The sequence below is a fragment of the Oncorhynchus kisutch genome, linkage group LG23 (genome assembly GCF_002021735.2).
Source record: "Oncorhynchus kisutch isolate 150728-3 linkage group LG23, Okis_V2, whole genome shotgun sequence".
Lineage (NCBI taxonomy): Eukaryota > Metazoa > Chordata > Actinopteri > Salmoniformes > Salmonidae > Oncorhynchus > Oncorhynchus kisutch.
In genome coordinates this window covers 6,537,328-6,563,308 of record NC_034196.2, presented here as the reverse complement: position 1 = coordinate 6,563,308, position 25,981 = coordinate 6,537,328, and the positions used below count along the sequence as shown (strand labels likewise).

General features: G+C 42.3%; 1 protein-coding gene across 5 annotated transcripts in view; it reads left to right on the top strand.

Annotated features, from left to right (window-relative positions):
• The window catches only part of LOC109877932 (CBP80/20-dependent translation initiation factor), a 142,339-nt gene that overhangs the window by 99,968 nt on the left and 16,390 nt on the right, over positions 1–25,981 (top strand). For all 5 annotated transcript variants that reach the window (XM_020470165.2, XM_020470168.2, XM_020470167.2 and 2 more), the window contains one exon: positions 13,509–13,664. In XM_020470165.2, the coding sequence (XP_020325754.1) occupies positions 13,509–13,664 (156 nt within the window). The remainder of the gene's footprint in view (positions 1–13,508; positions 13,665–25,981) is intronic.

The window sequence follows — 25,981 nt, the reverse complement described above, 5'->3', positions numbered from 1 at the left end:
ATTCAGGAGGATCTTCTTGATGGGGCTGTCAATATTGGCAGACTGTGATATGGCTATTTCTTGGAGACACCTTCCCCTCCAGGAGACTGTCAAACATGATGACAACACCACCCCAATGGGTGTTGCGGTGCAGCTTCAATGTAGTGCTCTTATTCTTCTCAATTTGCTTGGTGAGGTAGATTGCTGTTATAACTTGATGACCCTTCACATACTTAACCATTTATACCAAGCAGCTTTCATGTTCGCAGCATTGTCTGTCACCAGTGCACACCAGTGGTGTGTTTGTTGTCCCTTGTGTCTGTGCTCTTGTGGAATACTGGTTGAGGGGTGGAGCTAATGTAATTAATTATTCCTTGCCCACAAACATTCAACCACCCATCAGAGATGAATGCAATACAGTCTGTTTTCTCTATGATTTGCATGACCTTCACTTGAACTCTGTTGAACTCTGCACCCAGCACATTAGTAGATAAAGCATGTCTGGTTGGAGGGGTGTATGCTGGGCGAGGAACGTCCAGAAATCGCATCCAATACACATTGCCTGTGAGCATCAGAGGTGAACCAGTTGCATGCACAGCTCGAGCAAGACATTCATCAGCATTTATCTGACTACGTTCCTCCATTGAGTCACAAAAACGTCTGATTCCAGGAGGACCATGAGCTGTTGCTATCGATAAGGTGTCTGAATCATCATCTTCACCTACAATAAAGTAAAGGGACTTTTTTTTCAGAGGTTGCGCTGAGGGAAATGTATGCACTTAGCCAGATGGTTCTGCATTTTGTTGCAATCTTCACATATGATTTGGCACAGTATTTGCAAATGTACACATTTTCCTTCTACATTTGCTGCAGTGAAATGTCTCCACACATCAGATAATGCCCATGTTATTTTCCTGTAAAGATTAGAAAAGAGTACAAAAAAAGAGATACAATTCCATGTGCAGATAAATAGTTAAACAGTTAGATCAAACAACTCCTTTGTAAGATAAATGTTTTAAATGAAACATGTATGGAAACAGGTGAATTAACACTCCTCAGTTAGCAGGCTCAAACAACTAGCAGAAATGGTTAACGAGTTAGAAACACATTTTGCTGTAGGCTACTATTTACTAGTTAACAACAAATAATGTACAGTTGAAGTTAGAAGTTTACATACACTAAGGTTGGAGTCATTAAAACTCATTTTTCAACCACTCCACAAATTTCTTGTTAACAAACTATAGTTTTGGCAAGTCGGTTAGGACATCTCATTTGTGCATGACACAAGTAATTTTTCAAACAATTGTTTACAGACAGATTATTTCACTTATAATTCACTGTATCACAGTGCCAGTGGGTCAGAAGTTCACATACACTAAGTTGACTGTGCCTTTAAACAGCTTGGAAAATTCCAGAAAATGATGTCATGGCTTTAGAAGCTTCTGAAAGGCTAATTGACATCATTTGAGTAAGGTGTTTGGAGGAAAATGACACCATCCCAACTGTGAAGCATGGGGGTGGCAGCATCATGTTGTGAGGGTGCTTTGCTGCAGGAGGGACTGGTGCACTTCACAAAATAGATGGCATCATGTGTAGGAAATTATGTGGATATATTGAAGCAACATCTCAAGACCTCAGTCAGGAGGTTAAAGCTTGGTCGCAAATGGGTCTTCCAAATGGACAATGACCCAAAGCATACTTCCAAAGTTGTGGAAAAAGTTAACAACATTCACCCAATTTATTGTGGGAAGCGTGTGAAAGGCTACCCGAAACGTTGGACTCAAGTTACACAATTTGAAGGCAATGCTACCAAATACGAATTGAGTGTATGTAAACTTCTGACCCACTGTGAATGTGATGAAAGAAATAAAAGCTGAAATAAATCATTCTCTACTATTATTCTGACATTTCACATTCTTAAAATAAAGTGGTGATCCAAACTGACCTAAAACAGGGTATTCTTACTCGGATTAAATGTCAGGAATTGTGAAAACTGAGTTTAAATGTATTTGGCTAAGGTGTATGTAAACTTCCGACGTCAACTGTATGTCATATAAAATATATTCACCCCATCCAGGATTGTAATCAAAATTTACCAGAAAGCATGTAGTCCTTGGCTCAGACAGTGTAGTACGGGCTGACTACACCGCTCGCTTCGCAAAATACATTTAGAAATCTATATTATTCTATTCACTGAAATTTACATCCCTAACAATAACATTTTCTGACAAGATAGAACTGCCAAAGGGGGCGGAGTTGCAATCTACTGCAGGAATAGCCTGCAGAGTTCTGTCTTACTATCCAGGTCTGTGCCCGAACAATTTGAGCTTCTACTTTTAAAAATCCACCTCTCCAGGAACAAGTCTCTTACCATTGCCGCTTGCTATAGACCACCTTCTGCCCCCAGCTGTGGGGACATGCTTAACACCCCGGCCATCCTTCAATCTAAGCTTGATGCTCTCAATCTCACACAAATTATCAATGAACCCACCAGGTACAACCCCAAATCCGTAAACAAAGGCACCTTCATAGATTTCATCCTAACCAACCTGCCCTCCAAATACACCTCTGCTGTCTTCAACCAGGATCTCAGCGATCACTGCCTCATTGCCTGCGTCCGTAATGGGTCTGTGGTCAAGAGACCACCCCTCATCACTGTCAAACGCTCCCTAAAACACTTCAGCGAGCAGGCCTTTCTAATCGACCTGGCCCGGGTATCCTGGAAGGATATTGACCTCATTCCATCAGTAGAGGATGCCTGGTTGTTCTTAAAAAGTGCTTTCCTCACCATCTTAAATAAGCATGCCCAATTCAAAAGAAAATTTAACCAGGAACAGATATAGCCCGTGGTTCACTCCAGACCTGACTGCCCTTGACCAGCACAAAAACATCCTGTGGCGTACTGAATTTGATTTGAATAGCCCCTACGATATGCAACTTTTCAGGGAAGTTAGGAACCAATATACACAGGTAGTTAGGAAATCAAAGGCTAGCTTTTTCAAACAGAAATTTGCATCTTGTAACATTAACTACAAAAAGTTCTGGGACACTGTAAAATCCATGGAGAATAAGAGTGCCCTCCAAGCTCGTCATCAAGCTCGAGACCCTGGGTCTCGACCCCGCCCTGTGCAACTGGGTACTGGACTTCCTGACGGGCCGCCCCCAGGTGGTGAGGGTAGGCAACAACATCTCCACCCCGCTGATCCTCAACACTGGGGCCCCACAAGGGTGCGTTCTGAGCCCTCTCCTGTACTCCCTGTTCACCCACGACTGCGTGGCCACGCACGCCTCCAACTCAATCATCAAGTTTGCGGACCACACAACAGTGGTAGGCTTGATTACCAACAACGACGAGACGTCCTACAGGGAGGAGGTGAGGGCCCTCGGAGTGTGGTGTCAGGAAAATAACCTCACACTCAACGTCAACAAAACTAAGGAGATGATTGTGGACTTCAGGAAACAGCAGAGGGAACACTCCCCTATCCACATCGATGGAACAGCAGTGGAGAGGGTAGTGAGTTTTAAGTTCCTCAGCGTACACATCACAGACAAACTGAATTGGTCCACCCACACAGACAGCATCGTGAAGAAGGCGCAGCAGCACCTCTTCAACCTCAGGAGGCTGACGAAATTCGGCTTGTCACCAAAAGCACTCACAAACTTCTACAGATGCATCCTGTCGGGCTGTATCACCGCCTGGTACGGCAACTGCTCCGCCCACAACCGTAAGGCTCTCCAGAGGGTAGTGAGGTCTGCACAACGCATCACCGGGGGCAAACTACCTGCCCTCCAGGACACTTACACCACCCGATGTCACAGGAAGGCCATAAAGATCATCAAGGACAACAACCACCCGAGCCACTGCCTGTTCACCCCGCTATCATCCAGAAGGCAAGGTCAGTACAGGTGCATCAAAGCTGGGACCGAGAGACTGAAAAACAGCTTCTATCTCAAGGCCATCAGACTGTTAAACAGCCACCACTAACATTGAGTGGCTGCTGCCAACACACTGACTCAACTCCAGCACTTTAATAATGGGAATTGATGGGAAATGATGTAAAATATATCACTAGCCACTTTAAATAATGCTACCTAATATAATGTTTACATACCCTACATTATTCATCTCATATGTATACGTATATACTGTACTCTATATCATCTACTTCATCTTTATGTAATACATGTATCACTAGCCACTAACTATACCACTTTGTTTACATACTCATCTCATATGTATATACTGTACTCAATACCATCTACTGTATCTTGCCTATGCCGCTCTGTCACTCATTCATATATCTTTATGTACATATTCTTTATCCCCTTACACTTGTGTCTATAAGGTAGTAGTTTTGGAATTGTTAGCTAGATTACTTGTTGGTTATTACTGCATTGTCGGAACTAGAAGCACAAGCATTTCGCTACACTCGCATTAACATCTGCTAACCATGTGTATGTGACAAATCAAATTCGATTTGATTTGATTTGGGGCTAGGAATCACTGTCACCAATGATAAATCCGCGATAATTGAGAATTTTAATAAGCATTTTTCCACGGCTGGCCATGCTTTCCACCTGGCTACCCCGACCTCCTTCACTGCAATTTGCCCAAGCCTCCCCATTTCTTCTTCACCCAAATCCAGATAGAGGATGTTCTGAAAGAGCTGCAAACTTTGAACCCCTACAAATCAGCTGGGCTAGACAATCTGGACCCTCTCTTCCTAAAATTATCTGCCGAAATTGTTGCAACCCCTATTACTAGCTTGTTCAACCTCTTTTGTATCTTCTGAGATCCCCAAAGATTGGAAAGCTGCCGCGGTCATCCCCCTCTTCAAAGGGGGAGACACTCTAGACCCAAACTGCTACAGACCTATATCTATCCTACCCTGCCTTTCTAAGGTCTTCGAAAGCCAAGTTAACAAACAGATCACCAACCATTTAGAATCCCACCGTACCTTCTCCGCTATGCAATCTGGTTTCCTCAGCCACGCTCAAGGTCCTAAATGATATCATAACCGCCATCGATAAGAGACAATACTGTGCAGCTGTATTCCTCAACCTGGCCAAGGCTTTCGACTCTGCCAATCACCATATTCCTATCGGCAGACTCCACTGCCTTGGTTTCTCAAATGACTGCCTAGCCTAGTTCACCAACTACTTGTCTGACAGAGTTCAGTGTGTCAAATCGGAGGGCCTGTTGTCCGGACATCTGACAGTCTCTATGGGGGTGCCACAGGGTTCAATCCTCAGGCTGACTCTTTTCTCTGTGTACATCAATGATGATGCTCTTGCTGCTGGTGATTCTCTGATCCACCTCTACGCAGACGACACCATTCTGTATACTTCTGGCCCTTTGGACACTGCATGGCGCTAGATAGGTGTTCGGAATTGAACATGTGCTGGTTAGTTAAAGTGCGTTTAGTTAGCATGGCTCTAGATAGGTGGTCGGAATTAACTTCTTATGGCTGAGATCCTGTTAACGGGATCGACTTGACAACAGCCAGCGAAAGTGCAGGGCGCCAAATTCAAACAGAAATCTCATAATTAAAATTCCTCAAACATACAAGTATTTTACACCATTTTAAAGATAAGCTTGTTGTAAATCCAGCCACAGTGTCAGATTTCAAAAAGGCTTTACGACGGTCAGTACCTAGTCACAGAAAAACACTTTTCCAGCCAAAGAGAGGATTCAAAAAAAGCAGAAATGGAGATAAAATGAATCACTAACCTTTGATCTTCATCAGATAACACTCATAGGACTTCATGCTACACAATACATGTATGTTTTGTTCGATAAAGTTCATATTTATATCCAAAAATCTTAGTTTACATTGGCGCGTTATGTTCAGTAATGTTTTGCGTTCAAAACATCCAGTGGTTTTGCAGAGAGCCACATCAATTTACAGAAATACTCATAATAAACATTGATAAAAGATACAAGTATCATACATGGAACTTTAGATAAACTTCTTCTTAATGCAACCGCTGTGTCAGATTTCGAAAAAAAAATTACGAAAAAAGCACACCATGCTATAATCTGAGTACAGTGCTCAGAGCCCAAACAAGCCATACAGATATCCGCCATGTTGTGGAGTCAAGAAGTCAGAAATAGTATTATAAATATTCACTTACCTTTTGATCTTCATCAGCATGCACTCCCAGGAATCCCAGTTCCACAATAAATGTTTGTTTTGTTCGATAACGTCCATAATTTATGTCCAAATACCTCCTTTTTGTTCGCACGTTTAGTTCCAAAATCCAAATTGATGACGAGCTGGTCAGAAAGAAAAGTTTTTAAAATCCATTACAGTTCGTAGAAACATGCCAAACGATGTATAGAATCAATCTTTAGGATGTTTTTAACATAAATCTTCAATAATGTTTCAACCGGAGAATTCCTTTGTCTTCAGAAATGCGATGGAACGCAGGTTGCTCTCACGTGGCTCATGCCAGACACCTGACTCAAAGAGCTCTCCTTCCCTCATTATTCACAGTAGAAGCATCAAACAAGGTTCTAAAGACTGTTGACATTTAGTGGAAGCCTTAGGAAGTGCAATATGACACTGTATATTGGATACCTACAAACCTCAGATTTCCCACTTCCTGGTTGGATTTTATTCTCAGGTTTTTGCCTGCAATATGAGTTCTGTTATACTCAGACATCATTTTAGAAATCGTTTTAGAAACTTCAGTGTTTTCTATCCAAATCTATGAATTAGATTAGCAACTGGGCCTGAGTAGCAGGCAGTTTATTCTGGACACCTTATTCATCCAAGCTACTCAATACTGCCCCCAGCCATAAGAAGTTAACTAACCTCTAGGCGAGCTTCAATGCCATTACAACTCTTCTTCCATGGCCTCCAACTGCTCTTAAATGCAAGCAAAACTAAATTCATGCTCTTCAACTGATCGCTGCCCACACCTACCCACCCTTCCAGCATCACTACTCTGGATGGTTCTGACTTAGAATATGTGGACAACAACAAATACCTAGGTGTCTGGTTAGACTGTAAACCAAATTTAAATCTAGAATTGGCTTCCTATTTCGCAAAAAAGCATACTTCACTCGTGCTGCCAAACATACCCTAGTAAAACTGACTATCCTACCGATGCTTGACTTCGGCGATGTCATTACAAAATAGCCTCCGACACTCTACTCAGCAAATTGGATGCAGTCTATCAAAGTGCCATCCGTTTTGTAACCAAAGCCCCATATACTACCCACCACTGCAACCTGTATGCTCTCGTTGGCTGGCCCTCGCTTCATATCCGTCGCCAAACCCGCTGGCTCCAGGTCATCTATAAATCGTTGCTAGATTAAAGCCCCGCCTTATCTCAGCTCACTGGTCACCATGGCAGCACCCACCCACAGCACGCGCTCCAGCAGGTATATTTCACTGGTCACCCCCAAAGCCAATTCCTCCTTCGGCCACCTTTACTTCCAGTTCTCTGCTGCCAATGACTGGCACGAACTCCAAAAATCACTGAAGCTGGGGAGACATATCTCCCTCACTAGCTTTAGGCACCAGCTGTCAGAGCAGCTCACAGATCACTGCACCTGTACATAGCCATCTGTAAATTGCCCACCTAACTAACTCATCACCATATTGTTATTTATTTTATTTATTTAGCTCCTTTGCACTCCAGTACCACTACTTGCACACTCATCTTCTGCACATCTATCACCCCAGTGTTTAATTTGCCATACTGTAATAATTTCGCCACTATGGTCAATTTATTGCCTCACCCCCCTTATCCTACCTCATTTGCACACTCTGTATACAGACTTCCTCTATTGTATTATTGACTGTATGTTTGTTTATTCCATGTGTAACTGTGTTGTTGTTTGTGTCGCACTGCTTTGCTTTATCTTGGCCAGGTCGCAGTTGTAAATGAGAACTTGTTCTCAACTAGCCTACCTGGTGAAATAAAACAAGTTATTTAAAAAATATATTTATTGCACCCACGCTGCTTGCGCGCCAAGGAGCGTCTGCATTGCCAAGGGCTAAAATAGAAGTATGTTCTATTTGTGATGCAGATCACATTGCAAGTTCTGCCTCTCCCATCTTCTCATTGGTTTATAGAAGCAGGTACCCACGTGCCATCTCCTCATTGGTTATACCCGCGTGGGTGACTGAAAGACGAACAAGGTCAGTGGCGGTAAAGCACCTAATTTATGAAATGCCAATCGCAATATGAAGTCAAGAGAAGAAAAAGCCTAGAAGGAGGAGAAATTACTAGAAACGATTCGGTTCACCGTTTTATGTTTGGGTTAATTGACGGGAGTAGTGGACCTTGTGCATTTCAGGTAAAATAACAACTCAATGTTTATATCCCAGGACAAATTAGCTAGCAATAGCAAGCTAGCTAAATAGGACAAATTAGCTAGCAAGTGCAAGCTAGCTAGCTAAATTGCCATAAAAGTTTAATGCTTTTTGACCTGTCCCCAAATTAATGTAATTGGTTCAGAGTTTGTTTTGATATTTTAACCCGTGGTTGCGTTTGGTGTGGGGGAACAAAATAAATGTATGCACGATGGCGCAGGGTTCCAATTCCATTGAATTGGGGATAGTTTAACCAAAATATGCCACAAGACCTAGAATTGCCTTGTGTATCCCACAAAAAAAGGTTCACTGTTATAAGCTAACTTTTACAAATTAATTTAAGCAAAATTCCCCAAATTCCATGTCTTAACTTCCCATGGAAAATGTCCGGGAAAATTCTGGAAATTTACCGAAAAGTTTCCGACCCTTTGCAAACCTATTATCTCGTCTTACGCATTGAAAAATAGAATATTGCTTGGAGCAGCAGAGTTTGTTTTGTGTTCCACTCTTCCATTAGGGTGTTGTCAAGGATTCCCCCTATAACCCAACCAGACATTATTCTCTGGCTTTTAGGCAAGTTGTTTCGACTGGCTTCTTCAGACTACCCGTATAAACATTTGTCATAGATAAGCGCCTAAATTTGAATGCAGTGGCTTACATTAACATGCTATACATGACGTCAGAGCTCAGGTTTTCCGCCTCACAGCGCTGTATGGGCTTTGATTGACAGCAGTAATAAACTTGAGCAAGTGAAAGTGCAATATGTGCCATGTAAGAAAGCTAATGTTTCAGTTCCTTGCTCAGAACATGAGAACATATGAAAGCTGGTGGTTCCTTTTACCAGGAGTCTTCCATATTCCCAGGTAAGAAGTTTCAGGTTGTAGTTATTATAGGAATAATAGGACAATTTCTCTCTCTACCATTTGTATTTCATTAACCTTTGACTATTGAATGTTCTTATAGGCACTTTAGTATTGCCAGTGTAACAGTATAGCTTCCGTCCCTCTCCTCACTCCTACCTGGGCTCGAACCAGGAACACAACGACAACAGCCACCCTCGAAGCAGCGTTACCCATGCAGAGCAAGGGGAACAACCACTCCAAGTCTCAGAGCGAGTGAAGTTTGAAACGCTATTAGCGCGCACCCCGGTAACTAGCTAGCCATTTCACATCGGTTACACAAGCCTAATTTCGGGAGTTGATAGGCTTGAAGTCATAAACAGCGCAATGCTTGACTCACAACGAAGAGCTGCTGGCAAAACGCACGAAAGTGCTGTTTGAATGAATGCTTACGAGCCTGCTGCTGCCTACCACTGCTCAGTCAGACTGCTCTATCAAATCATAGACTTAGTTATAACATAACACACAGAAATACGGGCCTTTGGTCATTAATATGATCGAATCCGGAAACTATCATCTCGAAAAAAAGACGTTAATTCTTTCAGTGAAATACGGAACTGTTCTGTATTTTATCTAACGGGTGGCATCCATTAGTCTAAATATTCCTGTTACATGGCACAACCTTCAATGTTATGTCATAATTATGTAAAATTCTGGCAAATTAGGTGGCCCAAACTGTTGCATATACACTGACTCTGCGTGCAATAAACGCAAGAGAAGTGACACAATTTCACCTGGTTAATATTGCCTGCTAACCTGGATTTCTTTTAGCTAAATATGCAGGCTAAAAAATATATACTTCTGTGTATTGATTTTAAGAAAGGCATTGATGTTCATGGTTAGGTACACATTGGAGCAACGATACACACCGCATCAATTATATGCAACGCAGGACACGCTAGATAAACTAGTAATATCCTCAACCATGTGTAGTTAACTAGTGATTATGATTGATTGTTTTTTATGAGATAAGTTTAATGCCAGCTAGCAACTTACCTTGGCTTACTGCATTTGCATAACAGGCAGTCTCCTTGTGGAGTGCAATGAGAGGCAGGTGGTTAGAGCGTTGGACTAGTTAACTATAAGATTGCCAGATTGAATCCCCCGAGCTCACAAGGTGAAAATCTGTCGTTCTGCCCATGAACGAGGCAGTTAACCCACCGTTTCTAGGCCGTCATTGAAAATAAGAATGTGTTCTTAACTGACTTGCCTAGTTAAATAAAGATTAAATAAAAATGTGTAAAATCGGTGTCCAAAAATACAGATTTCCGATTGTTATGAAAACTTGAAATCGGCCCTAATTAATCGGCCATTCCGATTAATCGGTCAACCTCTAAACCCTACGGTTAAACATGGTGGTGGCAGCATCATGCTGTGGGGATGTTTTTCAGCAGCAGGGACTGGGAGATTAGTCCGGATTGGGGGACAGATAAACGAAAAACAAAGTACACAGACATTCTTGATGAAAACCTGCTCTAGAGCGCTTAGGACCTCAGACTGGGGCAAAGGTTCACTTTCCAACAGGACAACAACCCTAAACACACAGCCAAGACATCGCAGGAGTGGCTTCGGGACAAGTCTTCGAATGTCCTTGAGTGGCCCAGCCAGAGCCCGGGCTAGAACCTGATCAAACATTTCTGGAGAGACCTGAAAATGGCTGTGCCGCTACACTCCCCATCCAACCTGACAGAGCTTGAGAGCATTGAAGGCAAGGGAAGCCAGCGAGCATCTGGCCTCCCTTGACAAAAATATAAAAAATTTGCGAATCAGCATTGAGCTAAACTGATCAAACTCAACTGTGAATGATCCTGGCGCGGCAAAAAAAAAGTGTCATGGAGTTGGCTTCCCCAGTGATATTACCCACGCACTGCTACTGTTCAAATGATGCCCACCTGAACCAGATTGCGATTTATAATGGAACTTATTTGAATTGTGTACAAAAAAACAAGTGTGCTTGCTTCAGTTCCTCCATGGCAAGCTACGAGAGCTAAAAACACCTTATCATTGAATGCTCTTTCCTTGAGTCATAAAAGTGCATTGAAATTACTTAGAAACTGTGCACAGTTTGGAGAGGTGTGTGCCACTTGGAGACACCAGTTAGACCTCTCACTCAAACCCTTGTGATACTTTTTTTCTTATCTTGCACCTACTCCAACATTCAATGAATATTCTTATTATCTTACTGAATCTATCCAGAGTTTTTTTTCAGATGTTATCAACAAAATGCTGTGAAAAGTGCAATAAATGTAAAATGCACATAACATCAACTGTTTGCATTCAGTCTTGTATCAGGTGAACTGTTGTGTCCTCACCTTTGCTTTGAAAACTTCCACATAATCTCCAAAGTGCTCTCTTTCAATTGCCACCATTGGAGGTTATTCTGTTAGAGACATTGACATTTGGCCCTATCCATATAGGCCCATTTCCATGAGTGTAAATTAAGATAGGCACTGAGACATCAGTCTCCTTTCTATGGATGAATCATAGATTATTCTTTCCCTCCCCCATCCCCTGGTTGAACAATAATTTTGTGTGTGTGTGTGTGCGAGCGCACACAGTAAGTAAAGTACAGTGCTGTGGGGTTAATAAGAGACCTTCTGAAAGCGGCTCTGATCACATTAGATCTGCATCACTGTTCGGTCTCAACCCCTGGTGATCTTCTGAGTTTATAGTGAGTTTCAGTATACATCTCCTCTACCCTAGAAGGAGTCACAGTATCTCTCCTCTCTTTAGCTGCTACGGAAGGATATCTTGAGGCATACCCTGTGCCCTAGTTTGGTTTTCAGGTGTCTCTGTGCTTTCTGTCCCCTACATATAGACTGACTTATAATTGTGTTAACATGTTCAATGCTAATGGCTGACCTTCCGGATGTCTATATGGCTATGCCCGAATTTGATCATTTTTCATGACAAGATAGTAATGCTTCATAGTGCCAGAAAGATAGAAATCTCACCTTTCTGGTAAAAAATATTGCTGAGATGAACTCACTTTTGACGACCCAAGCTCAAGGACATACTGTAGTACAAATACGATACACAATTATGAAATATCAATATATGATTAAGTTCCCATTCATGAAAAATGGTTGAATAGGGCCTGAAATATTTTATTTGAGAATCGCATCTATATATATTTACAATGAAATTCACAAATGTCATCCTATACCATGTCAGTTACATTATTACTGTAACAGTTCATCATATCATAGCTAGTGGGTAGGGAGAAGTAGCCTTATTTTTGTGTCACAGCTTTGTGATTCTTGCATCCCTCCCCTCCTGAACGTGTTTATTTGGATCCCCATTTTCAGTTTTTGCAGAACAGCTACTCTTACTAGGGTCCACAAAAAGTACAAAGCATAAGAAACAAAACACAGAGACTACTGATTTAATACGATCTCAGATTTCATCTCCTATGAAAGTCGTCCGTCTGTCGCAACCGGCCGCGACCGGGAGGTCCGTGGGGTGACGCACAATTGGCCTAGCGTCGACCGGGTTAGGGAGGGTTTGGCCGGTAGGGATATCCTTGTCTCATCGCGCACCAGCGACTCCTGTGGCGGGCCAGGCGCAGTGCATGGTTGCCAGGTGCACGGTGTTTCCTCCGACACATTGGTGCGGCTGGCTTCCGGGTCGGATGCTCGCTGTGTTAAGAAGCAGTGCAACCTTCGTCTCTCCCGAGCCCGTATGGGAGTTGTAGCGATGAGACAAGATAGTATCTACTAAAACAATTGGATAACATAAAATTGGGGAGAAAAAGGGGTAAAAAAAAAATGCAGTTAAAAAGTTGTCCGTCTGTGATGAACACAATGGTTGAAATACGTTTTTAAAACTAAATTTGAAATAAAACCATTTGTGTTTATCGTACAACGATGGGACTAGTTGCTATCAATCCTGAAGGTTCTTAGTTTTCCAATGCTGTCCGGAATATGAAGGTGCGACGTGTCCTTCCGACATAAATTGACAGTCTGGCCAGCGAATGAAAGTTAAGGCGGGTCTTCCCAGCTTCCAATGGCTGTGGATATGCAACCTGATACCTCAGTCTTGTAAGGCGCACTCATTTCAAGCTGGGAAGTATGGCTATCAGCCAAATTGTTGTGAAGCGAATGTGCTTAACAGAGGCTGATTTATAAATGAAATACCTTGATAAAACAATTTAAATATGTCACAATTTACTTAACCTGGTTAACATTGTACTCACCCCTCTCTCTGTCCCCTACCGAATAACTTTTCTCTGCTGTGTTGTGTTTTTACAGTATCTCATCTCTCTGCTCCCTAACATTAAATCTCTCCTCTCTGTCCTCTACAGAAGGACTTCTCTCGTCGGGAGGAGCTGCAGGCATCTGACGTGGAGCGCTGGTTGGGGTTCATCACCTTCCTTTGTGAGATGTTTGGCACAATGAGGTCCAGTGCTGGAGAGCCCTTCAGAGTCCTGGTCTGTCCCATATACACCTGTCTCAGAGAGGTTAGTACACACCTACCTCCATACCACCATCAACACACATCTTTCTCTATACACTAACATACCTACTAACACACCTCCACCTGAGAGCCCTTCAGAGTCGCCCCCATGTTGCAGAGAGGATAGTACACTCTCACACACGGACATTCCACCCCTACTCATCTTTGCCCAACTATGTCACAATGTAACCTACATACAGTACTATAACATTGGCTATCTTCCAATATCTACACTAGCATACCACTGCATGGACATTATTTCTGGATGGATATTGGAACAGACACAACATGTCATTCGCTACGATCACAAAGCTTCCTTATTCAGGGGGGCTGTTTCATCTAGCCATCCCACAGCACAGCACTTTTAGTAATTGGAAAAAAACTAAGGGGGAAGATGATTCCGGTAACACCTGCCTTGCCTCAGAGTTCCAATTCCCATCAGCAGAAGTGGTCTGTCACAATGGCTCCGACCGTTTCCATGAAAACCAGAGACCGCAGACAGACGCGGTAGAAATCTAGGGCTTTACCGCTAAAGAATAAGCAGAAGTGGTCGAGACACAGACATGCGAGACAGACAGTGGATGGGGAGGATGGAGGGTTTAGAGTGAAATCAAATACTAGGAAAACCACCAGACAATTGAGCATTTAGCCTATCATAGCCTGGTCTCAGATTTGTTTGTGCTGTATAGCCAACTCCTAGCAGTTTTCTTTTCAAATGACCACATGCGTTGTCAAGACAGCACAAACAGATCTAGGAAGAGGTTAGCAATTAGCATTCATTTTCTTACCTCTCTTAGCTTGAGAATCAAATTTAATTCCTCACATGCTTCGTAGACAGGTGTAGAATAACAGTGAAATGCTTGCTTATGGGTCCTTTTTCCAGAAATGCAGTGTTAAAGTTAAGATATATATATATTTTTTAAATAGAAATATAGACAAAGTGAATAATGAAGAAAAATTAAACTAGCATGGCTATATATAGGAAGTGGAAAATAGCATGGCTATATACAGGGTGCAGGGGTATGAGGTAATGTACATAGAAGTTAGGGGTAAAGTGACTAGCAGCAGTGCGTGGGGGGGGGGGGGGTGTAGAGTCTAGTCTACAGTAAGTATGTGTGGGTATAGAGTTGGTGCAAGAGAGTTTGGTTAGCTATTTAGCATTCTTGTTTAGAAGTATTATGGCTTGGGGGTAGAAGCTGTTCACAGTCCTGTTGGTTCCAGACGCAGAGAGAACGGGCTGGAGTCTTTGAAACATTTTCGACACCGCCTTGTATAGAGGCCCTGGATGGCAGGGAGCTCGGCCCCGGTGATGTACTGGGCCGTACTCACTCTGCAGCACCTTGCGGTCGGATGCCAAGCAGTTGTCATACCAAGTGGTGATGCAGCCAGTCAAGATGCTCTCGATGGTGCAGCTGTAGAACTTTTTGAGGATCTGAGGGCCCATGCCAAACCTTTTCAGCCTCCTGAAGAGTAAGAGGCGTTGTCGTGCCTTCACAACTGGGTTAGTGTGTTTGCACCATAGTGATGTGGACAGCGAGGAACTTGAAGCTCTCGACCCGCTCCACTACAGCCCCGTCGATGGGAATCGGGTTGTGTTCGGCCCTCCGTTTCCTGTAGTCCACGATCATCTCCTTTTGTCTTAATTACGTTGTGGGAGAGGTTGTTGTTGTCCTGGCACCATACTGCCAGTTCGCTGACCTCCTCCCTATAGGCTGCCTCATCTCTGTCTGTGATCAGGCCTACCACCGTTGTGTCGTCGGCGAACTTAATGATGGTCTGACGTGCCATGCCATGGTGGGGGGGCTAGGGTAAGGAGAGAGCGCGAGAGATCTGCCACCATGCTTGCCTGCCGGAGGGTCCAGCTGTTGGAGCCCACCTCTTCAAAATCCCAGTGATGCAAGATTTTTATGTCTATCCTATATCCAGCCACCCATGTACACACACAGACCTGCGGGTTCCAGTGTGTGGTCCATGCCTGGGCTGGCTGGAATAGTGAATAAGCTCCAAGAATGTCACTGGCACTTTTACAACCGCTGCTTTGAAGTGGCCCAGCACATACTGTTCTCTACAAATACACACATACCACAATCAATCATTCTGCATTGTTGGACTAAAGGCTGGGGTCTCCTGTCTGTGACATGCTAGCGTTGTTTGTCTTAGCTGTTGGGATGCTCCGAGGGCCAGGGAGGGATTGCGGGTGTGTTTTAAGTGTGTTAGAGCCCGACCCCACACACCCTACATAACTGGATGATGTAAAATTGTCATTATTTTAATCTACTTGCGATACTATTATTGCACCGAAATAGTTTTTCTTTGCAGTGTACGCCTGCACCTTCCTTTCATGCGCGAATACACACACACACCAGACGTCTCTCTCACTGCAGTTACTCAGGAAGCTCTGTGGTGTCGGCAGCACTAGCCGCAGTCTTCCTCTAGAGTCTCTGTCAGGCTCCTCTCTTCTCTGCATAGGAGTGAAATCACAGTGACACTCGCCCACTCACAAACACTCCTGCCAGAGAGCGAAAGCGAGAGGAGGAGGGGGGGGGGGGGGGGTGTAAGAGCAATAAAAGGATAGAGAGAGCGAGCAGGGGTTTGAGAGAGAGATGAGCAAAGGTGTATGCAGCACCCCCCATTGCTACTGTTCACCCCAGCCTCCACACACCACCGACAGGTGCCAGCCATGCCTTGCACACCCTGGCACTGGCACTCCCCAGGAGACGACAATCTAACACCTCCACAGACACTATAGGGCTGTAAAATTGTAACATGTAGGAGGGTGGGGACACACCTCACATTCCTATACCCTGTATTAAAACCTTGCTGGGTTTACAGTTATTGAAGGACATATAGGGTATCGAGTGCACTGTGGGCAGGCAGAAGGACATGGGTACACATAGGAGGGTGCTGTCTGGGAGCATTCTCCTGGATATTTTCCCCAAAGCTCAGAAACACCTAGTCTTTGTACCCCACACATGCAACTATCTGTGAAGCCCCTCAGTCGAGCAGTGAATTTCAAACACAGATTCAACCACAAAGACCAGGGAGATTTTCGAATGGCTCACGAAGGGAACCATTTGGTAGATGGGTAAAAAATAAAGAAAATCAGACATTGAATATCCCTTTGAACATCGTGAAGTTATTAATTACGCTTTGATGGTGTATCAATACATCAGTCACTACAAAGATACAGTTGCTGGAGAGAAAGGAAACGGCTCAGGGATTTCACTATGAGGCCAATGGTGACTTTAAAACAGTTAGAGTTTAATGGCTGCGATAGGAGAGAACTAATTGACAGAGTGAAAAGATGTAAGACTGTACAGAATACAAAGATTCCAAAACATGCATCCCGTTTGTAACAAAGCACTAAAGTGATACTGCAAAAAAATGAAAATGACTTTTACATTACTGAGTACCACTCCATATTTTCAAGCATAGTGGTGGCTGCATCATGTTATGGGTATGCTTGTTATTGTTAAGGACTGGGGAGGTTTTCAGGATAAAAAGAAACTGAATGGAGCTAAGCACAGGCATAATCCTAGAGGAACGCCTGGTTCAGTCTGCTTTCCACCAGACACTGGGAGTTTAATTCAACTTTCAGCCGGACAAGAACCACAAACACAAGGCCAAGGTTGCCTAGTGATTAGAGTGTTGGGCCAGTAGCCGAAAGGTTGCTGGATCAAATCCCTGAGCTGACAAGGTAAAAATCTCTCGTTCTGCCCCTGAACAAGGCAGTTAACCCAATGTTCCCCGGTAGGCCATCATTGTAAATAAGAATTTGTTCTTAACTGACTTGCCTAGTTAAATCAAATGGAGTTGCTTACCAAGATTACACTGAATGTTCTAGTTACAGTGGTGGCCTAGTTACAGTTTTCACTTAAATTTGCTTGAAAATCTATGGCAATCCATGGAAAATATTGTATAATCCAGGTGTGGAAAGCTCTTAGAGACTTACCCAAAAAGACGCACAGCTGTAATCGCTGCCAAAGGTGATTCTAAATGTATTGACTTAGGGGTGTGAATACTTATGTAAATTAAATATTTCTGTCATTAATTTTCTATAAATGTGTAAACATTTCTAAAAACATTTTTTACTTTGTCGTTATGGAGTATTGTGTGTTGATGGGTGAGAAAAAAATATATTGAATCCATTTTGAATTCTTTCAATACTTTCTGAAGGAACCCCCAACTCCCTCTGTATGGCAGGCTCACACATATTCTAGCTGTAATTCTCTGGGGTCATCAACTCATATTTGTCCTGATCAAATGCAGATGGAAACTAACAGGATATTTACGTTATGTACAGTCAGTCGGAAGTTTACATTCACCTTAGCCAAATACATTTAAACTCAGTTTTTCACAATTCCTGACATTTAATCCAAGTAAAAATTCCCTGTTTTAGGTCAGTTAGGATCACCACTTTATTTTAAGAATGTGAAATGTCAGAATAATAGTAGAGAATGATTTATTTCAGCTTTTATTACTTTCATCACATTTCCAGTGGATCAGAAGTTTACATACACTCAATTCGTATTTGGTAGCATTGCCTTTAAATTGTTTAACTTGGGTCAAACGTTTCGGGTAGCCTTCCACAAGCTTCCCACAGTAAGTTAGGTGAATTTTGGCCCGTTCCTCCTGACAGCTGCTGTAACGGAGTCAGGTTTGTAGGCCTCCTTACTCGCACACTATTTTTCAGTCCTGCCCACAAATGTTCTACAGGATTGAGGTCAGGGCTTTGTGATGGCCACTCCAATACCTTGACTTTGTTGTCCTTAAGCCATTTTGCCACAACTTTGGAAGTATGCTTGGGGTAATTGTCCATTTGGAAGACCAATTTGCGACCAAGCTTTAACTTGATGTTTTGAGATGTTGCTTCAATATATCCACATCATTTCCCTTCCTCATAATACCATCTATTTTGTGAAGTGCACCAGCCCCTCCTACAGCAAAGCACCCCCACAACATGATGTTGCCACCCCCGTGCTTCACGGTTGGGATTGTGTTCTTCGGCTTGCAAGCATCCCCCTTTTTCCTCCAAACATAATGATGGTCATTATGGCCGAACAGTATTATTTTGTTTCATGAGACCAGAGGACATTTCTCCAAAACGTATGATATTTGTCCCCGTGTGCAGTTGCAAACCATAGTCTGGCTTTTTTATGGTGGTTTTGGAGCAGTGGCTTCTTCCTTGCTCAGCGGCCTTTCAGGTTATGTCGATATATGACATGTTTTACTGTGGATATAGATACTTTTGTACCTGTTTCCTCCAGCATCTTCACAGGGTACTTTGCTGTTGTTCTGGGATTGATTAGCAATTTTTGCACCAAAGTACGTTCATCTCTAGGAGAGAGAACGTGTCTCCTTCCTGAGCGGTAGGACGGCGGCGTGGTCCCATGGTGTTTATACTTGCATACTATTGCTTGTACAGATGAACGTGGTGCCTTCAGGTGTTTGGAAATTGCTCCCAAGGATGAACCAGACTTGTGGAGGTCTACAAAAACAATTCTGAGGTCTTGGCTGATTTATTTTGATTTTCCCATGATGTCAAGCAGAGGCACTGAGTTTGAAGGTAGGCCTTGAAATACATCCACAGGTACACCTCCAATTTTCTCAAATTATGTCAATTAGCCTATCAGAATCTTCTAAAGCCATGACATCATTTTCTGGAATTTTCCTAGCTGTTTAAAGGCAACAGTCAAATTCTGACCCACTGGAATTGTGATACAGTGAATTATAAGTTAAATAATCTGTCTGTAAACAATTGTTGGAAAATTACTTGTCATGCACAAAGTAGATGTCCTAACCGACTTGCCAAAACTACAGTTTGGTAACAAAAAAATTGTGGAGTGGTTGAAAAATGAGTTTAAATGACTCCAACCTAAGTATATGTAAACTTCTGACTTCACCTGTATATTGTGTACTGTATACTACTGTGTACCTTGTCTGCGAATACACAGAATACACAGAGCAATCATCCTCTCAGATCATGTAAATGACTAACTCTGAGACATGGCAGTTAACACTAAAGCAGTCAGCAAAAATCCTTATCTCAGGGTTAGGTATTTCATCAAACACTGAGATGCTACTTCAAGAGCTCAGTATCGGAGATATGGGTGAGAGGTCACAATGTCTGGCATGGGCCCTGTTTAAAAGGAGTGCACTATATAGGGAATAGGGTGCCATTTAGGACACAGCCGAGGAGAGTACCCAATTAGGTCTGGGCTCCATGTCCCAACATGCTTCCACTGGCTGAGGGTATAGCGTTAAGGCTTCTGCGTGCTTCAGTTTGGCTGCCGAACCAAACGAGTGTGCTCGCATACACCCTTAACCCCCTACGGTCGATGTCCGCGATCTTGCGAAAATCTAGTTAGTATAATACAAAAATCCCAATTTTTTAAAAATCTGTCAGTTTAAACTAGAGATACAGTATCTGTTTTTTTTTTGCATTGGATGCATCTCAATCTACTGCATCCTCCAAGGCTTGGCAGGCAGTCTAGTGGTTAGAGCGTTGGGCCAGTAACCGATAGGTTGCTAGATCGAATCCCCGAACAGACGAGGTAAAAATCTGTCATTCTGCCCCTGAACAAGGCAGTTAACCCACTGTTCTTAGCCCGTCATTGTAAACAAGAATGTGCTCTTAACCTGACAAAGATGTTGGTTCCCAATTGGGGATCAGCCCCCCCACCGTCAGCTGGAACGGTGGCGCACGGAATGCAAAAATATTCTTAGAAATATTTTACCTCCACACATTAACAAGTCCAATAACTCAAATGAAAGATAAACAACTTGTTTATCTAGCCAGCAAATCAGATTTCTATGTTTTACGGCGAAAACATAGCACATATTTATGTCAAACCACCACCGAAGACACACCGAAGACACAGCTAATTTCCATAGCCAAATTGAACAAAATATGCAATCACCAAACGCAGGATTAAAAGAAAAATAATTTCACTAACCTTTTGAATTCTTCATCAGATGACAGTAATATAACATGTTACACAGTACATTTATGTTTTTTTCAATAATATGCTATAAATATCCATAAATCTCTGTTTACAATGACGCCATGTTAAAAAAATGCTACTCAAATGTCCGGAGAAATGATGATGGCTTCGGCACACGCCGTCAGCTAACATGGAATACACAACATAAACTTTGACTAAATATGCATGTTCTACATATATATAGAAAGATACACTTCTTCTAAATGCAATCGCTGTGTTACATTTATTTTTAACTTTACAGATTTCGTTCACTAGGCTATAATGTGAGTCGGCGCTCAGGAATTAGCATTTTGGCTCCTCTATCTCGGAGTCCACAGAAACCCAAATTTAACACATAAATGTTCCCTTACCTTTGCTGTTCTTCCATCAGAAGACCTGGAAGGGTTTATACTTACCAAAAACAGCTTTAGTTTTGAAGTCTGTGTCTTTCGGTTATCAAACACGACATATTTCGGTTGAAATGCAGCCAAAAAGTAAAGTTGGTGTGCACCAAAACGTTGAAATTACATATTATATGTCGACTAAACTTGTCAAACTATGTTCAGAACACAGCGTTAGCATGTTATATAGCTTCACAGCAATTCTCAGGACGAAGAGAAACACAGGCATCGTTTAATCAATCTTGGAAGAAAGACACCACCGGAGCAGAACGCGCATGAGAGTAACCTGTTTTCTCGCGTGACCGAAAGGATTCGCCCGCCAATACTCTCGTGAGCGCGCTGAAGGCATAGGAACTGTTCCCAGGACTGTAGGTGCTTGGGAAGGGTGGGGGCGATGACGTCAAAGTTGGGCCAACTTTTATGATGACAAGAGAGAGTTTGGGAGAATGAGTGCCCTGAGAGTTCTGCTTTACTTACAGACATAATTTAAACTGTTTTAGAAGCTTTAGAGTGTTTTCTATTCAATAATAATTTTTAATTGCATATATTAGCAATTTTTGACAGATTCCTTTCTGTTTACTATGGGCACGCAATCACCCCAAAGGGGGCAGCAATCAGCCCTATCCTTAACAGGTTTTTAACTGACTTGCCAAGTTAAATAAAGGTAACTTTTTTTTTTATAAGAAATGTTGCACTTCCGTGTGACAGAGCTAGTGCGGTGTTTGTCACACCATGAGAATTCCTGAAAATTAGTCTTCTCACAAAATCATCTGTAGAATCTGAACGGTTTGGCCTACAAACTATTATGACCCCTCTATGGAAAGATGAACCCGACAGTGTTCTCAGTTTTGCTCTACGACCCCCACAAGGGCGGCAGGTAGCCTAGTGGTTAGAGCGTTGCAACCAAAAGGTTGCAAGATCGAATCCCCGAGCTGACATCTGTTGTTCTGCCCCTGAACAAGGCAGTTAACCCACTGTTCCTAGGCTGTCATTGAAAATGAGAATTTGTTCTTAACTGACTTGCCTAGTTAAATAAATGTACAAGAAAAAAGTTGTTACAAACAACCTGCCAACTTCTGTCTGTAGCGTCCAAACAGTTTGGGCTACACACCTATATGACCCCTCTTTGGCAAGGCTCTGTTTTGCTCTAGGATGCCCACGAGACACATCTGAAGGTCCCCCAGTTCCATTCACTTTAGATCCCCAAATAATGGGCTAAATACATGTATTAAAAAAATATTATAAAAAAATGTTTCCTGATATTTCTTGCATTTCTCAGATATTGGACAGACACTTCAGAACAATTTTTTTGCGGGGGGACTATTTGTTGTTCCATGTAGTGAACATGTTATTCAATGCATTTGTAATGCCCAAAATCATTTTTCATCATATATTTGGAGAAAGAAAAAGATACTTCAAGGGGTCTTAATTCAAAATCAAATAGCTAAATGATCCTTGGTATGACCTTCATAAAACAATTCCATATAGCGTAGTAGAACCCCCTCCCACGGCTTAGACTTATTGGTTAAAAGACCTTCGCTTGAAAAATGAGGAAAAGCGGCAATAGTACTGTTTGTCCATCTTGAGACACCAGATACACTTCCTCAAAATAGTCCGAATTAATATAAGATAACTCAAGAAATGTCATACATTTTTGTGTTTTTGCAGAGGAGATCTTAGTCGCGCAATTTTACATCCAATATTTTTTTTACAGTATTTTGTAAGTGAAAAATGTGCATGAAACATGTTTGGCCTTGAATGACAACAAACACTTCATTGAAGAATCCCCACAGGTGACCAATCACCAATGAAGGGGCGAAGACTTCGGCTTCCGAACTTCGGCTTGCTTCGAAAACATTTAGTGTGCACGGACAGCCCAAAAATACCTTGCCAAAGGCCAAAATAACAAAAACTTCACAATGTCATCATAATATATGCACAAACTTCCGATGCCTTTAGAGCACCACTTCAGGCTGCAGCTGTAGTCACTGGTAGCTTACGGCAGTCAGATATTAGACAGTATTTACATGGCTTTCATCGGCTAGGCTCCCTCCACACGCCAGCCAAGTGTAATGTAGCCTACATGTTCTCCACTGTCTGGTAGAACAGGTTTAGATAATTACAGGTGTGTTGAATGTGTTGAATGTGTATCTGGATGGACTGTAGTTACATGACAGGTGTATAGGTAGGTACTAGACTGTATGGATGTAGAGTCAGGTCCAAAACTATTGGCACCCTTGATAAAAAAATGAACAAAAAAAATGAATAAATAGTACAAATACTACTTTAGAGAAAAGGCTCCTGAAAACGCCCCTGAGGTTCTAACACTAGGTCGAGAGCTCTTCTTTGTGTATGCCTATTGAGCATTGTTCACGCCCTCTTAGGTCTTCGCACCACCCATCTCTTTAGGATTTCACATGTGAACTGGGTCTCTTTTTTCTCTCCTTTGTTTAGCTAGCTAAACAAGGTCATGAGCACCAGCTAAATTCAGGGCAGAAATGTTGTTGAGAGCTGTAGCAACACTTTTGCAGTTGTCCATAGCTATATCGTCCCAAAAATATGCGATGGCAAGCATTATGTACAGTGCATTCGGAAAGTATACACACCACTTTACTTTTTCCTAATTGTGTTACCTTACAGCCTTACCCCATAATGACAAAGCAAAAACAGGTTTTTAGACATTTTTTAAATTTATGAAAATAAAAAAGATACCTTATTTACATAAGTATTCAGATCATTTGCTATGAGACCCGAAATTTAGCTTGTGCATCCTGTTTCCATTGAGATGTTTCTACAACTTGATTGGAGTCCACCTGTGGTAAATTCAATTGATTTGGAAAGGCACACACCTGTCTATATAAGGTCCCACAGTTGACAGTGCATGTTATAGCAAAAACCAAGCCATGAGGTCGAAGGAATTGTCCGTAGAGCTCAGAGACAGGATTGTGTCAAGACACAGATCTGGTGAATGGTACCAAAAACATTATGCAGCATTGAAGTTCCCCAAGAACACAGTGGCCTCCATCATTCTTAAATAGAAAAAGTTTGGAACCACCAAGACTCTTCCTAGAACTGGACGTTCTGCTAAACTGAGCAATCGAGGGATAAGGGAGGTGACCAAGAACCTGACAGAGCTCCAGAGTTCCTCTGTGGAGATGGGTGAACCTTCCAGAAGGTCAACTATCTCTGCAGCACTCCACCAAATCAGGCCTTTATGGTAGAGGACTCAGACCATGAACATGGTGGTGGCAGCATCATGCTGTGGTGATGGTTTTCAGCGGCAAGAACTTCGAGACTAGTCAGGATTGAGGGAAAGATTAACGGAGCAAAGTACAGAGAGATGCTTGACGAAAACCTGTTCCAGATTGCTCAGGACCTTAGACTGGGGCGAAGGTTCACCTTCCAACAGGACAACGACCCTAAGCACACAGCCAAGACAGCGCAGTAGTGACTTCAGGACAAGTCTCTGAATATCCTTGAGTGGCCCAGCCCGAGCCCAGACTTGAACTTCATCGACCTGAAAGTACTGTGCAGCAACTCTTCCCTTCCAACCTGACAGAGCTTGAGAGGATCTGCAGATTAGAATGGGAGAAACTTCCCAAATACAGGTGTGCCAAGCTTGTAGTGTCATACTTGAGACTGTAATCGCTGCCAAAGGTGCTTGAACAAAGTACTGAGTAAAGAATCTGAATACTTCGTTTGTGATATTATTATTTTTTAATATATACATTTGTATACATTTCTAAAAACACGTTTTTGCTTTGTCATTATGGGGTGTTGATGAAGTGGGAAAAACTATTTAATCCATTTTAGAATAAGGCTTTAATGTAACAATGTTTAAGTTCATTGGGTCTGAATACTATCTGAATGCATTGACCAGGGATGGTTATGGGACAGAAGCCTGTGACGTGATAGACCAATCAGGACTCACCTCTCGGCATGCCCAGCCCCTGCATTATCTCAGCCAATAGAGCTCGCCAGCTTATAGTTTTAATTAATTAACTATTAATTATTATTAATAATTAATTATTATTATTAATTAATTAACATTTTCTACCTCTAGTTCGTTGACCGTTCCTATGGGGGAAAGAATGAGGTTTTGGGATACACGCCAAAAATAAGTTCTGGCTTAGGAGTTCTTATGTTTTGTTCTATGACATATCAGTCAGTTAACATGGCCCTCATACATTTTGAAGCCTTAATGTGCTTGTGTTGATGACATAAATGATTCAAAATTCACAAATAAATTAGCTGAAGATTATCTCATAGAACAAAACAGACTTTATTTTCACTGTTTATCCCCCCCCCCTCCAAGGAGTGCTTTCTCCTTGGATTGCATTGCATACCAATTTTTTATTAAGGCACATGAAAGTTCACATGTTCGAGAAGGCATTTCTGGACAAAGAAATATATATATTTTTTAAATTCAAGTGGCCTTGCTGTGAAGTAGGAACTAGCTTCAAACGCCCACTTTCCTGAATCCGGTCACAAATGTTTTATGAGATTGAATAACGCATTTGGAGGGATCTTAGACCATTCCTCCATACACATTCTTTCCAGATCCTTGATATCCTTAGTCTGCCCTCATTGGCTGCCTTCTTCAATTCAAACCACAGGTTTTCAATGGGGTTAACATCTGGAGACTGAGGTGGCCATTGAAGATGTTTTATTTTGTGGTAAATTTACAATTTCTTTGTGGATTTGTGTGTGCGCTTGTCTTGCTAGAAGATTCACTTGCAGCCCAATTTCAGCCTCCTGGCAGAGGCAACCAGGTTTTTGGCTAAAATGTCCTGGTACTTGGTAAAGTTCAGGATGCCAGGACCAGTGGAAGCAAAATAGCCCTACAACACAGAGAGCTAATATTAATAACATGCATGTCAATCTCCTGGCTGAAAGTGGATTGACTTCATATTGACATGTTGAATGCACCGAGCTGT